The sequence below is a fragment of the Phallusia mammillata genome, chromosome 4 (assembly GCF_965637545.1).
Source record: "Phallusia mammillata chromosome 4, kaPhaMamm4.hap1.1, whole genome shotgun sequence".
In the NCBI taxonomy this organism is placed as follows: domain Eukaryota; kingdom Metazoa; phylum Chordata; class Ascidiacea; order Phlebobranchia; family Ascidiidae; genus Phallusia; species Phallusia mammillata.
In genome coordinates this window covers 27,654,109-27,665,594 of record NC_137255.1, presented here as the reverse complement: position 1 = coordinate 27,665,594, position 11,486 = coordinate 27,654,109, and the positions used below count along the sequence as shown (strand labels likewise).

General features: G+C 36.2%; 1 protein-coding gene across 1 annotated transcript; it reads left to right on the top strand.

Moving 5' to 3' along the window:
• Window positions 1–2,743: 2,743 nt before the first annotated feature.
• Window positions 2,744–11,318, top strand: LOC145222944 (1,4-alpha-glucan-branching enzyme-like). The gene is made up of 15 exons (XM_080089198.1): window positions 2,744–2,943; window positions 3,448–3,614; window positions 3,950–4,059; window positions 4,221–4,346; window positions 4,713–4,939; window positions 5,404–5,598; window positions 6,163–6,278; window positions 6,819–6,946; window positions 7,298–7,396; window positions 7,818–7,928; window positions 8,532–8,703; window positions 9,028–9,212; window positions 9,506–9,636; window positions 10,030–10,147; window positions 10,780–11,318. Exons 1-15 carry the CDS (start codon window positions 2,831–2,833, stop codon window positions 10,915–10,917), a joined length of 2,136 nt encoding a protein of 711 aa, XP_079945324.1. The 5' UTR covers window positions 2,744–2,830; the 3' UTR covers window positions 10,918–11,318.
• Window positions 11,319–11,486: the final 168 nt, after the last annotated feature.

The following is an 11,486-nucleotide window of genomic DNA, read 5'->3' as shown; positions in this document are numbered from 1 at the left end:
GTTAACTATGTATTTAATAAAATTTAAATTTCTTTACTACCTAATGTCAGCATAAATTCACAGTTCACACAAGTGCAACAAAACATGTGCGCGACCTTTGCAGCAAATCTCCAGTCTTTATATTAGGGAAATCACCAATTCGTTCCGGTCGAATGAAGTCAGGCGATAAAAATTATTGGAACGGAAAATGAAATATGTTACAATAAGCCGGAAAGCGAGAATTTTCGGAAAATAGATTACACCAGTGTGAAAGTTAAGATTAGGGGTTGCATCCAAAATATACAGGATCACTTGGATCGTTGGCTGTTTGTTATCACTGCTTGCTGTAGGCCAACTTTAGGCTAGCCTACTGCTTGGTGCACCTTTGAATCGCTCGGTGCATCTTTATATCCCTGTATGTTTCTTGGTTCACCTTTATATTGCTTAAAGCACCTTTATATTATTTCGCTCAAATAGGTATACATAGAAGCAAAATTAGGCGAACGAAGCGATGGCCTATATAACAGGGGTGTGCAACATTTTTCGTCGGTTGGCCGTATAACCAATTTCGGACCTCAAGCGAGGGCCACATAACTTTTTTATGTGCACAATAAATTCGAAATTCTTCCAAAGGCACCAATAAATTTATTTTCTAAAACTTTCAGAGTTTCAACGCAACATTGGCTTTCGCAACAAAATAGTTGTTTACTAGACAAAGGAAATTATTACGTCACATTCGGTGAAGTAGACTCTTGCTGCAACTGTTGTGTGGTCCACGTACACTCGTATAGTGTAGCAACTTAGGAGATTTACGAAAAACTAGTGAACAATTTTGCTAAATTCTCAGAATAATTGCATTTTTTTCTTAATCAGTGTGTTAGTGGGGGGCACACTAAATAGCTTATAGCAGACAGGACTGTGGCCCGCGGGCCGTATGTTGCACGTCCCTGGCCTATAAGGTGCAAAACGCGATATAAGGTGCAAAACACGATGTAAGGTGTACAGTGCGCATAACGATAATCACCCACTTGGTAAAGCACTGTTACCAGAATTAAAAGGGGGACCAAAATTCGAAAGTATAAGCCTAAGCAGTGGTGGGATTAAATTTTTTTGTCAGTCTGTTCTATCACGCAAGTCATATTTTTCAGCCGGTTCTATTACAAAAAGTCCATTGACAGTAAGCAGTATAATGCTAACCGGTTCGCTGATCTCATAAAATTTCGTAAGACGGTTCTATAGAACCGGTGCGAACCGGCTGAATCCCACCACTGCGCCAAAGCCCGAAACCCAAAGCCCGGCCCAAATCCGAATCGTTTTTGAAAAGCCGTTTAGCCCCAAAATTTTGATTGACAGGCGGTTACACGAAATCCCACAATAATACAGAATATACAAAAAGAAGACATGCACAACGGACAATATTAGACAACTGACTGATTAAAAAATGTTTTAAGGCTTTTGGGCATCAGTCCAGCAACTCGCTTCTTAGCTGGGTAATTTGTTTTTTTAAATTACCCACACAGAATGTGAAGTCAGGCTCGAATTAGGCCCGTCTGTTAAAAAAACGTAAGCCCGAAACCGACCCGAACCCGGCCCGAAAAGCCCGGCTCGACTTAGGCTTAGAACTCTGACTGTCCCAAACCATGATACAAGATTTGCCTCCTGCAAATATTTTGCAGTTTTCATTAAAATTTTCAGGTATCTATTGCAATATTTAAATTTTAAATTTAGAAAGTCGGGGAGATGAAGCGAAACCCATTGGGAAATTTCGCGTGGCGTACCAGAGTACAGTTTGCGGCACACTGGTACAAAGTAACACAATACTGTTATGTTTAATCATAAACATAACTGCCAAGGTAGTGGTGTATATAGAATACATCGTGTAGACTGTAGACGTTTCGACAATCTCTGTTGTCATCATCAGTACATTGTCGAAACGTCTACACGATGTATTCTATATACACCACTACCTTGGCAGTTATGTTTATGATTAAACTACTTTTCAAGTCCGTGTATAGTGTCACTGTTATGTTTGTTTTTCAATTTGCTTGATGTTTGTGTGGAACACATTAATGTTATTTATAACATGACTTTATATTAACCGTGGGATTCAGCAGAAGTCTTTGGTTGCGAAAGATACCTTTTGACAATGGGATGTTTGTGTGAATTAAAATGTGCGATTAGGCAACTTGCATAGGTTTAGAAATTAAAACGAGCAGAAATATATACATATAAATGCGAAACTGCATGCAACACAGTAAACAAGACCCCATCCTCAAATCTAATGTTATTTTAAAATATATTATACAAGTCGTTCCACCTTAGATATAAAAGCAATTTTAGAAAACCACAGTCCAAACAACAAGCCAAACAACATTTTGCACAATTTAAAAGCTCCAAGTAAACCCGATTGTTTTGGATATGACCCACTGAAGCCACAATCATGTAAAGATTTGTATCATTTACGATTCCTGAATCTCTAATTACAAAAGACTATTAAATGTAAAGCGATAAAAGATAAAGCGCAAAGTTCGAACAGGTTTATTCCGATCGATTAAGTTCAAACAATGAACTCGACACTTTGCAAGAACTTTCCCAAGTTCCGAATCCTGGAACAATAAGCGACCTGGATTAAATTAATAAACGGAATAGAGAAGCGTTTATCCACGGAAATGACCAAAACTTATTGTCGGTAATTAAAGTTTTAATCCTTTACGTTTTACTATATAAGACCAACTGCAATAGTCCTGGTCATCACTCAGTGAGTTACAGCTGAACTAACAAGAGTTGTTTAACTTAGTGCCTTACTATCTTGCCTTAAAACTGCTTCAAGATTTCATTCGAGCATTTCAAGATGAACTCTTTCGATCAAAACAACGACTTGGAAAGATGGGGAGTCCCCGCAATCGAGAGCACTTTCAACATCGACCCAAAGCTGCGAAACTTCGAGAAAGATATTCGACGAAGGTAAGTCGCAAAGGTCTATAGGTTCTAGGTTCCAACCCCACCTGAACTGGTAGTAGAAGCACTAGATACATACTTGTAGCCTGGTCAAAAACCAAACTGCAAAAGAGCTTGTTTTATAGCGTTACATATTATGCCAGATATTTTAGCGACCGCTGTTGTTAATACCAGTGTAAATAGGTTACAAAAGGAATCCATAAAATTGTGAACGTATGCTCACCATATACAAGACTTCTAGCAATTCATTAAAAAAATAATATATATTTGCCTTAAGAGCGTTGTATAGTTTGCATGGTTGGCAGCTACGGTTAATATAAAAATAATATTTTTCCCCCAAAATATAAAACCTGTTTTATTTCAAGAAATACCGATGATCATTTAAGCTTTTTCTAACATAATCCCCATAGCGTTTCACAAATTCGGAATTTCTAACAATAATTAATTGCATTAAAAAAACCCTTTTCTAAAATAATACCTCAAAGATCGATAACCCCCAATATTTTTTAGATACGCAATTTACGAAAAAGCGAGGAACGCTATCAACGACGCCGAAGGACTTGATAACTTCAGCAGATGTTACAAAGAATTCGGGGTCAACGTTTTGCCAAACAACGGAATTATTTGTAGAGAATGGGCACCGAACGCAACTGCAATGTACCTCAAGGGCACGTTTAGTAAGTTCTTTGACATAATAACTCTATTTGAAATAAAATTATGAAGAATTGTCTTCATATTGAATAATTGTGCAAAATGGGTTTTAGTCTGTTGTTACTATTCAGAAAGATACAATCTTAAATTAGCGAGCCATGTTGGCGTTAGTTTTGTGTAGTGGCCAGTAGCAAAAGTTTATGTGCATCATTTTTATAATCTCAAATCTAGACAACAAACAACCAAAAACTGGTGCATTGTAAACAAATAAAGAGCTTAGCTTTACTCCTTGTATTTTGTTTTGGTGCACAAACTAATGTTTAGACAAGCATACATATTTAATATTTGCTGGACATTTCAGACAATTGGGAAGATTGGAGCTACGAAGCGAAACCGTACGGGAAATGGGAGATGTATATCCCGCCAACCTCGGAAGGAAGCTGCCGAATCAATCATCTAAGCGAGCTATTGGTAAATGGCTACAATACAGACTACAATAATAAGTAAACTTTTACTGGTAACGGAAATAGTTCAAACAATCGTAAAAATAACAACTATAGCAAATTTTATACAATAAAAAATGCCTTGTTTTAATATATTTTTTGTTTTAGTCAAACTATTTTATTTTTTAGATTGTCATTGAAACTAAAAAAGGTGAAAAGCTTGAACGGGTTTCACCGTGGGCAAAATACATGGTTGAGGAGAACAACGCCCTCAAGTGGAAGTTCTGGAACCCACCAAGACGGGATGTTGTCCTGGTAAAATTGATTTATTAAAAAATATGTTTTCCCCATACGTTTCATAACGATTCGGCGTCGGTTTTTCACATTTATAAAAGCTGAAATATTCAGCAAAACGACATTGCCATTATTATAAGCTTAAGACTCAAAAACAAGTCAAATTACCTCAATGCGACTGCCATGGTTTGAAAAAAAAAAGCCAGACAACATCGAGATGTAATTAAATCAGTCGAATTCATAATACTGTTTTACTTGGAACCATAGTGCGGCAGGCCTAATGTAGGGATCATGCCGAATCACCCCAGCATTGCCATATGGCTAGACCTCTGTGGTGGGACTGAACCGACGACATATTTACAACCCTTTTATTCAACTTTCGCTTAGCCAACCAACCGTCGCCCAAAGAAACCCACGCGGCTTCGGATCTACGAAGCACACATCGGCATTGCCTCCAACCGTTGTGAAGTTACTACGTACCGTCAGTTCACCGAGGAGGTGCTTCCCCGGATCCGAGAGCTCGGTTACAACTGTGTAATGCTGATGGCGATTCAGGAAACTCCGCAATACAGCGACATGGGACGGAATGTGACAAACTTCTTCGCTCCTTCCAGGTATCGAAAAGGGTGGAATTTGTTTTGCTTTTTTTTACATGTGGTCTGCTTGATTTAAAATTTAATATTTTCAAATTTGCAGAAGCGTGTCAAAATATTAATTGCAGGAGTCGTAAACTAGAAAAAAATTAAGAAGTTTGGCGAATGTTTATACATCTGAAATGTTTTTAGACTAACAACTTTTTTAGATAACTAGTAATTGAAAAAAATGCAGTGTTTTTGTTAAAACCATGTAACGTTGTATGGACATATACTCACGTAATTCGTTTTTGTCATCAGTGTAATTTTATGTCAAGCGAGTGCATCAATATCTATTAAATACAACCATAATTTTAACTAAAGGAAAAACAGTAGGTCGCAAAAATAGGTTTAAAAATAGAAAAAAAAATCTTGTAAAAAAACATATTACAAAATAATGAATACAATTTCAAATTAACTAACTTATATTTTTTTATCACCAATAGCCGGTTTGGTAGCCCAGAAGATTTAAAACAACTGATCAACACCGCTCATGGAATGGGAATCACTGTTATGATGGACGTCGAGCATGGACAAGCTTCCGATCATGCGAGATTTGGGTTGAATATGTTCGACGGATCAGCGGAAGGTTATTTCCACGACCGAAAGACGCATGGCAACCGACACTTCGACTACACAAAGTGAGTAGAGAAGGTTTATAACACAGCTGTAAAAAATAAAACACTTAACGCTTGTTCTAAGCCTTATTTTACCCTAGCAACATTGGCTAATAATTTTACCTTAATCTAACTTTTGGATCTAACTCGGCCTTTTTTACAATAAAAATAGGAAATTTAGGTCGATTTCTTGTTTAATTTTGTTTCATAAGCACAAAATACCAAAGGAAAAATATAAACGATAAATAAAAGCATATACGCCAAAAACAATGCCATCTAATCAATTTACTAAATACTTATTCACTAATATGTTTTGATCAAGCTACTGTGCCATAAAACTACAATGTTTTAAAAACAAACCACTGAATGCTTTTATTTTTGTTTTAAAAGATTTATATACTTGTTATAATTTGTTTTGAATAATGATTGGGCTGACGCATATTGAATTGTACAGCAAAATGATTCAGTGTTTATAAGTTTAATGAATATTTCTATTTTCTTTTATTATTATGTCAATATAGGCCAGTGTAATTATTGCAAAATTGTTGAACAAAAAGAAGTTTAAAATTTTACACCAAATGTTCTCAGATGGGAAGTTCTCCGCTTCTTGATATCAAACCTTCGTTACTTTATGGACGAATTCAACATGGACGGATTTCGTTTCAATGACGTCACCACGATGTTGTACCAAGATAGATCGAAACGTAAGTTGACCTTGAAATTAGTGACGAAGTATTATGGTGACGTAAAATGTAAGGTCAATTCGTATCTAATTCCACCGCAGGCTTTACGTGTTTTCCCATACATGGCCATATAGGAATGCTTAAAAGACGGGTTTGATTAGGCATTTTAAAGGCCTGGCCTACTATGGTCAATAAGTTTACTGATTCTATTCGAATAAGGAAGTAAAGATAATTAATGGACAAAACATGTTGTGAAAACCTTAATTCTTTTTCAGTAACTGTTTTGTTTTTTTCAAATTTTCAGAGCTTTTCTGGCAATTGTATTCTGGCCTCATAAATTTGATATTATGCCTGACAGCAATTGCTTTTATATTTATTTCCATGATTATTCAATTCGCAATGGATGAAACATGCATGAAACGTCGACTTACATTTCCATGATAATTCAATTCGCAATGGATGAAACATGCATGAAACGTCGACTTACATTTCCATGATAATTCAATTCGCAATGGACATAAAATGTATAAAACTTCGACTTACTTGAATATCTACTTGCAGATGGGCAGCCTTCCGATGATTACCGTCAGTACTTCGGTATTCAGATGGACGTGGAATCGATGGCTTACCTCATGCTTGCCAACGACATGCTGCACAACTTTTATCCACATGTTTTGACTGTTGCAGAGGTAAGTAAACCAAGGTGCTTATTATAACTTAGCACTTAAACGCTTTTCTTGGTAACATATAGTAAGTTGTGACGTCATGTATTTGTGCCTGTAACTTAGTAGCAGAAAACATAATGAAACAGTGATGTCATATACCCCTACTGTCATCGTAAATGCTGACTTTGATTGATACGTCAAATAATTGTGCCCGTGACATAGTTAATTAGTGGATAATATTATGTCGATAACACCAAACATCTACGGTTATGATGTCAAATATCTTTGACGTGATCAACAATGCTTACATGGATTCTCACATTTACAAATCCTAATCAGTTACAAATCCTAACCTTTTTTCTATTTCCCGTGTAGGACAATTCGGAAATGCCTGGCATGTGTCGACCGCTGAGGGAAGGAGGCCTAGGGTTCGATTACCGACTCGGCAACGCTGTGCCAAACAAATGGATGAAGGTGAGATGATGCGTGCAAGTTGTTAAGTTGTTGGTTCGAATCCAGCCCGGAGAAGATGTTTTTGTTAATTTCGATGCAAAAATAGACGAATGCTTGAGAACTTGTGTATGCAGATAACACAAGATGACGTACTTACACAAATTCTCTGGCAGTTATGTTTTTGATTAAACTTATTTTCAAGTCCGTGTTTAGTGTTCTTCAGTAAAAAAAAAACTTTTTTTCACAACTAGATCAGAGTCAGTTGTTTAACACTTAATATTGATCTAACTTTAAATTAAGCCATGTCTACAAAAACCTAAATATGTTCAAATCTTAGTTTCCATCAAATTTAATACTTTTTGACACAAATTGTTCGATGAGCAAAGGCGCTTGAATGAAAATGACTTAAACACCAAACTGGATGCAATTAATTTACTTTCAGCTTTTGAACGAGAACCGCGATGAGGATTGGAACATGGGCTTTATCTTCCACGCTATGACGTCACAACGCAAATGTGAAAAGGCGATTGTGATGGCCGAGTCACGTGATCAGGTAAATTGAAAGAAAACGAGCAAAAGCTTTGTTAATAACTTTTGACTGCAAACATTCCAAGTGCCATTACAGGTACCGTTGTGCAAGAAAGTCATTGCACTTTGTTACCAGATCATTAATACCATATTGCTTTGGTCAATTAGATCATTACTTTTGCCAAACAAACCAAAAAAAACTGATGTTATAACCGAGTCTTCAAAATCTGTAACCTGTTTATAAGGCTAATCACGAAAGCCGAAACTCCGCTACACTGGTGTTGGCTTATGTAAACTTGACTCATAAACTAACAAAAAACTGAAGTACTGTTAAACAAAGTCCATAGTAACCAACCACGTCTCACCATCAACTAAAGTGCCTTCCTAACAAACAGGCGACTTCCAATTTATAGACACGTTTGGCTGATAGGCACTTTGCGTTCCAAATCGGCGTTCCAATTACCCTTCAGGGGGAAATCACGCAAACAAAGGTGTTACAACTTAATTGACAGGAAAAGTTTCTTTCACAATAGATAAATCATCAAACCCGTTGCCTGTTGTTTCTTTTATACCGAGGTTAATTTTCAATTTTGAATTTTAAGACAGAACAAATTGTATTTTGTTTCAGAGCATGAAGGGAAACGAGACTCTTGTGTCAAAACTGATGCGACACGAAATGTACGAGAATATGTCGGATAATAAACCTATGTCTCATGGGATTGATCGCGGTTTGAGTTTGCACAAGATGATCCGATTGATGACGCACACGCTGGCCGGAGACGGTTACGTTAATTTCATCGGTAAGACACTAACACTTTGACATAACCAGTCAAGTACAAAACAGTTTTATCTAATGGCGCTTTGAAAATAAAATACCTACAAATTGAAGTAAGAATTACTTCTTAGTTGCTGAAGGTCGTTCTCATTGTTGCTTTGGCCCCATTTTTTCTTTGTTTTTTATATATTTTGTGAGCCAAAAATAAAAATAAACTTGGTCCAACCAATACTATTTAGTTAAGTGCATGAAAAAACGTTATATTTAAGTACAAATGTACGTGCCAAAAAGAATCATGACACTTCAATTTTTGTGGGTAAAAAGTAACTGTTTTTGTTTTGTTTCCAAGGCAACGAGTTTGGTCACCCGGATCACGTGGAACTTCCGTCGATCGAAAACAATTGGAATCGCGACTTGGCACGGCGCCGATTCGAACTTTGCGACGACGAACAATTGAGATACAAATATTTGTGGAGATTCGATAAATCTGTCAATCACCTTGAGGAGAAATACAACTGGCTGTCGGCCCGACCGGTAAATGACGTAACGGTGACCTCATAATTTTTTACAATGATGAAATATTGGTTGGGGCTTTTTTGCAAATTAGATTTTGTACTTTTACTATGAACAGAGTCACGTTGAAAGGAAAATTAGATTTTTTTGTCAGTTGTCTTTTATTTTCTCCTTCAGGGAAATTGTTTGGTGCTTAAACAAAAAAAATTCCCATTTGGCGAACAAAATCATGTATATTCACCATATAAAACCACGTATTGATTATACTGCTTATTAAAAACGTTACCAAACTGACTGTTTGCATTAAATCACAGGGTTTCGTGAGTCGAAAGGATGAAACTGACAAAGTGTTTGTGTTCGAACGTGCTAATCTGATTTTTCTTTTCAACTTTCATCCAACCAAAAGCTATCCCGGTTATCGAGTTGGAGTCGACAAAGCAGGAAGGTGAGTTGGTGAAATTGATGATGGTTAAAATAGTTGGTTGCTGTAAAATCAGTAGAAAAGTAATGCTCAACAAATGTGTTTCGAAAAAATGAAATATGCCGTGAAACATTTCTTTTTAAGCATCTCAAACTTTAGTGACTCATTATGTAAACTTATTTGGTGCCAAAAACGGTCCAACCGTCTCATTAAACTTACAAAAAAAACGGTAAAGTTATGGTCACTTTGACGCTTAAACCGATGTAGGCGATTGCTGTATTTTTAGCTAATTCGCTTTTCCGCAGTGGCAAAGAAATAAACTCTTTCAAATATGTTTACATTGTATAGTCTGTGAACAAGTCTGTTTGTAACGTTTTGTAAAAATCATAAATTTATCCGAATTTTTACTTTTTTCAGCTACAAGATCATTCTTGACAGTGACGAGAAATACTTCGGCGGTCACGGTCGAGTGGAGACGAGCGTGGAATTTCCAACCAAAACTGGGAGTTTCGACAATCGAAGCAACTCCGTATTGGTGAGTAGAAAATTTCTGACGTCACAGGTTACGTCAGATTTATTTCGTCATCCGTGATGTCACTCCTGTTATGCGAACATTAGTTTATTATTTGGATCTAAACTTAATGCAGACTAGCGATCACGACACAACTTATCAAGGTGTAAGATAGAAAAATCCAGTGTAACCTGCAGTGGGATTTGAACCCACGACCGTTGCCTATCCGGGGCTGGGACTTTGCCAACTGTGTTACTAGGGCGTGTTGTCACACCTGATAAAGATTTGTTTCAGATTGGCTTATAAATGCATTGTTTTTTTTTTAAATCTCGTTTCAGGACATTTCATATTGAATTCGGATACTCGCACCCTCATATGCAAACTACTCGGGTACTCTTGCGTGAAAATACCCCATTTGTAAACACGAAACACATAAACACGAGAAACAGTTTTTTTTGTAAACAACTTATAATGAACTCGCGTACTCATATGCGAAACCACTCGTATACTCAGATATACTTTACATAAACATAAAAGGAATTTTTTTGCTTGAATTGCCATTTTTAACCTATTTACTATTTTAAGTTTTGTCCAGACTTGTTGCTATTTAACTTATCAATCCATTTGTTCTTTCTAATTTCCTTCAATTTTTTTAGGTCTACCTGCCATCGCGGACAGCTATCGTCATGGCTAACACTTCTACTCAACCGACAGGGTACTACAACTACAACGTCGCCGATAGCGGCACCATTCAAACGACAACATCTTACGGTCGGGTTCCCTGCCACTGGTGATTCATCCTACATGAACTGGTTATCGAAAATTTGGACCAAAAACTAAAACTGGGACAAAAAAATCTTGACTTGACAAAAATTCGAATTTGGTGAAGTAAATAATTTTGACCTATGTTTAAACCCAACATTTTTGTTAAACTGCATTGTTTCAAATATGTTCTTTAAAAAGTAAAATGATAAAAAATGTGTAATTAATAAATAATGTTATGTGATATTTAAAAGTGAGTGTTTTATTATAGTACAGTGTATGTACAGTGTGTTAATTTATTTTATTATTGTTTTCGTGTAGACTGTAGATGTTATTTATTATCGAAAACCGCAATTTTTGTGTGAAACGTTTGTGATGTCATAATAACCTTCACGACAAAAGTATTTATTCATATAAAAAATAAAATGTAAAAACAAAATCGTTTTGTTGTTGTTTATGTACAAGAACAGCTGCAATCTAAACACAAACAAACAGACATCAGAAAAAGATGAGAGGTGATAGCCAAAATTAATAGTGAAAAACGTCGCGTATTTTGTATTCAAAACAAAACTTAAAGAATATTAGAGATTTTATGACAGAT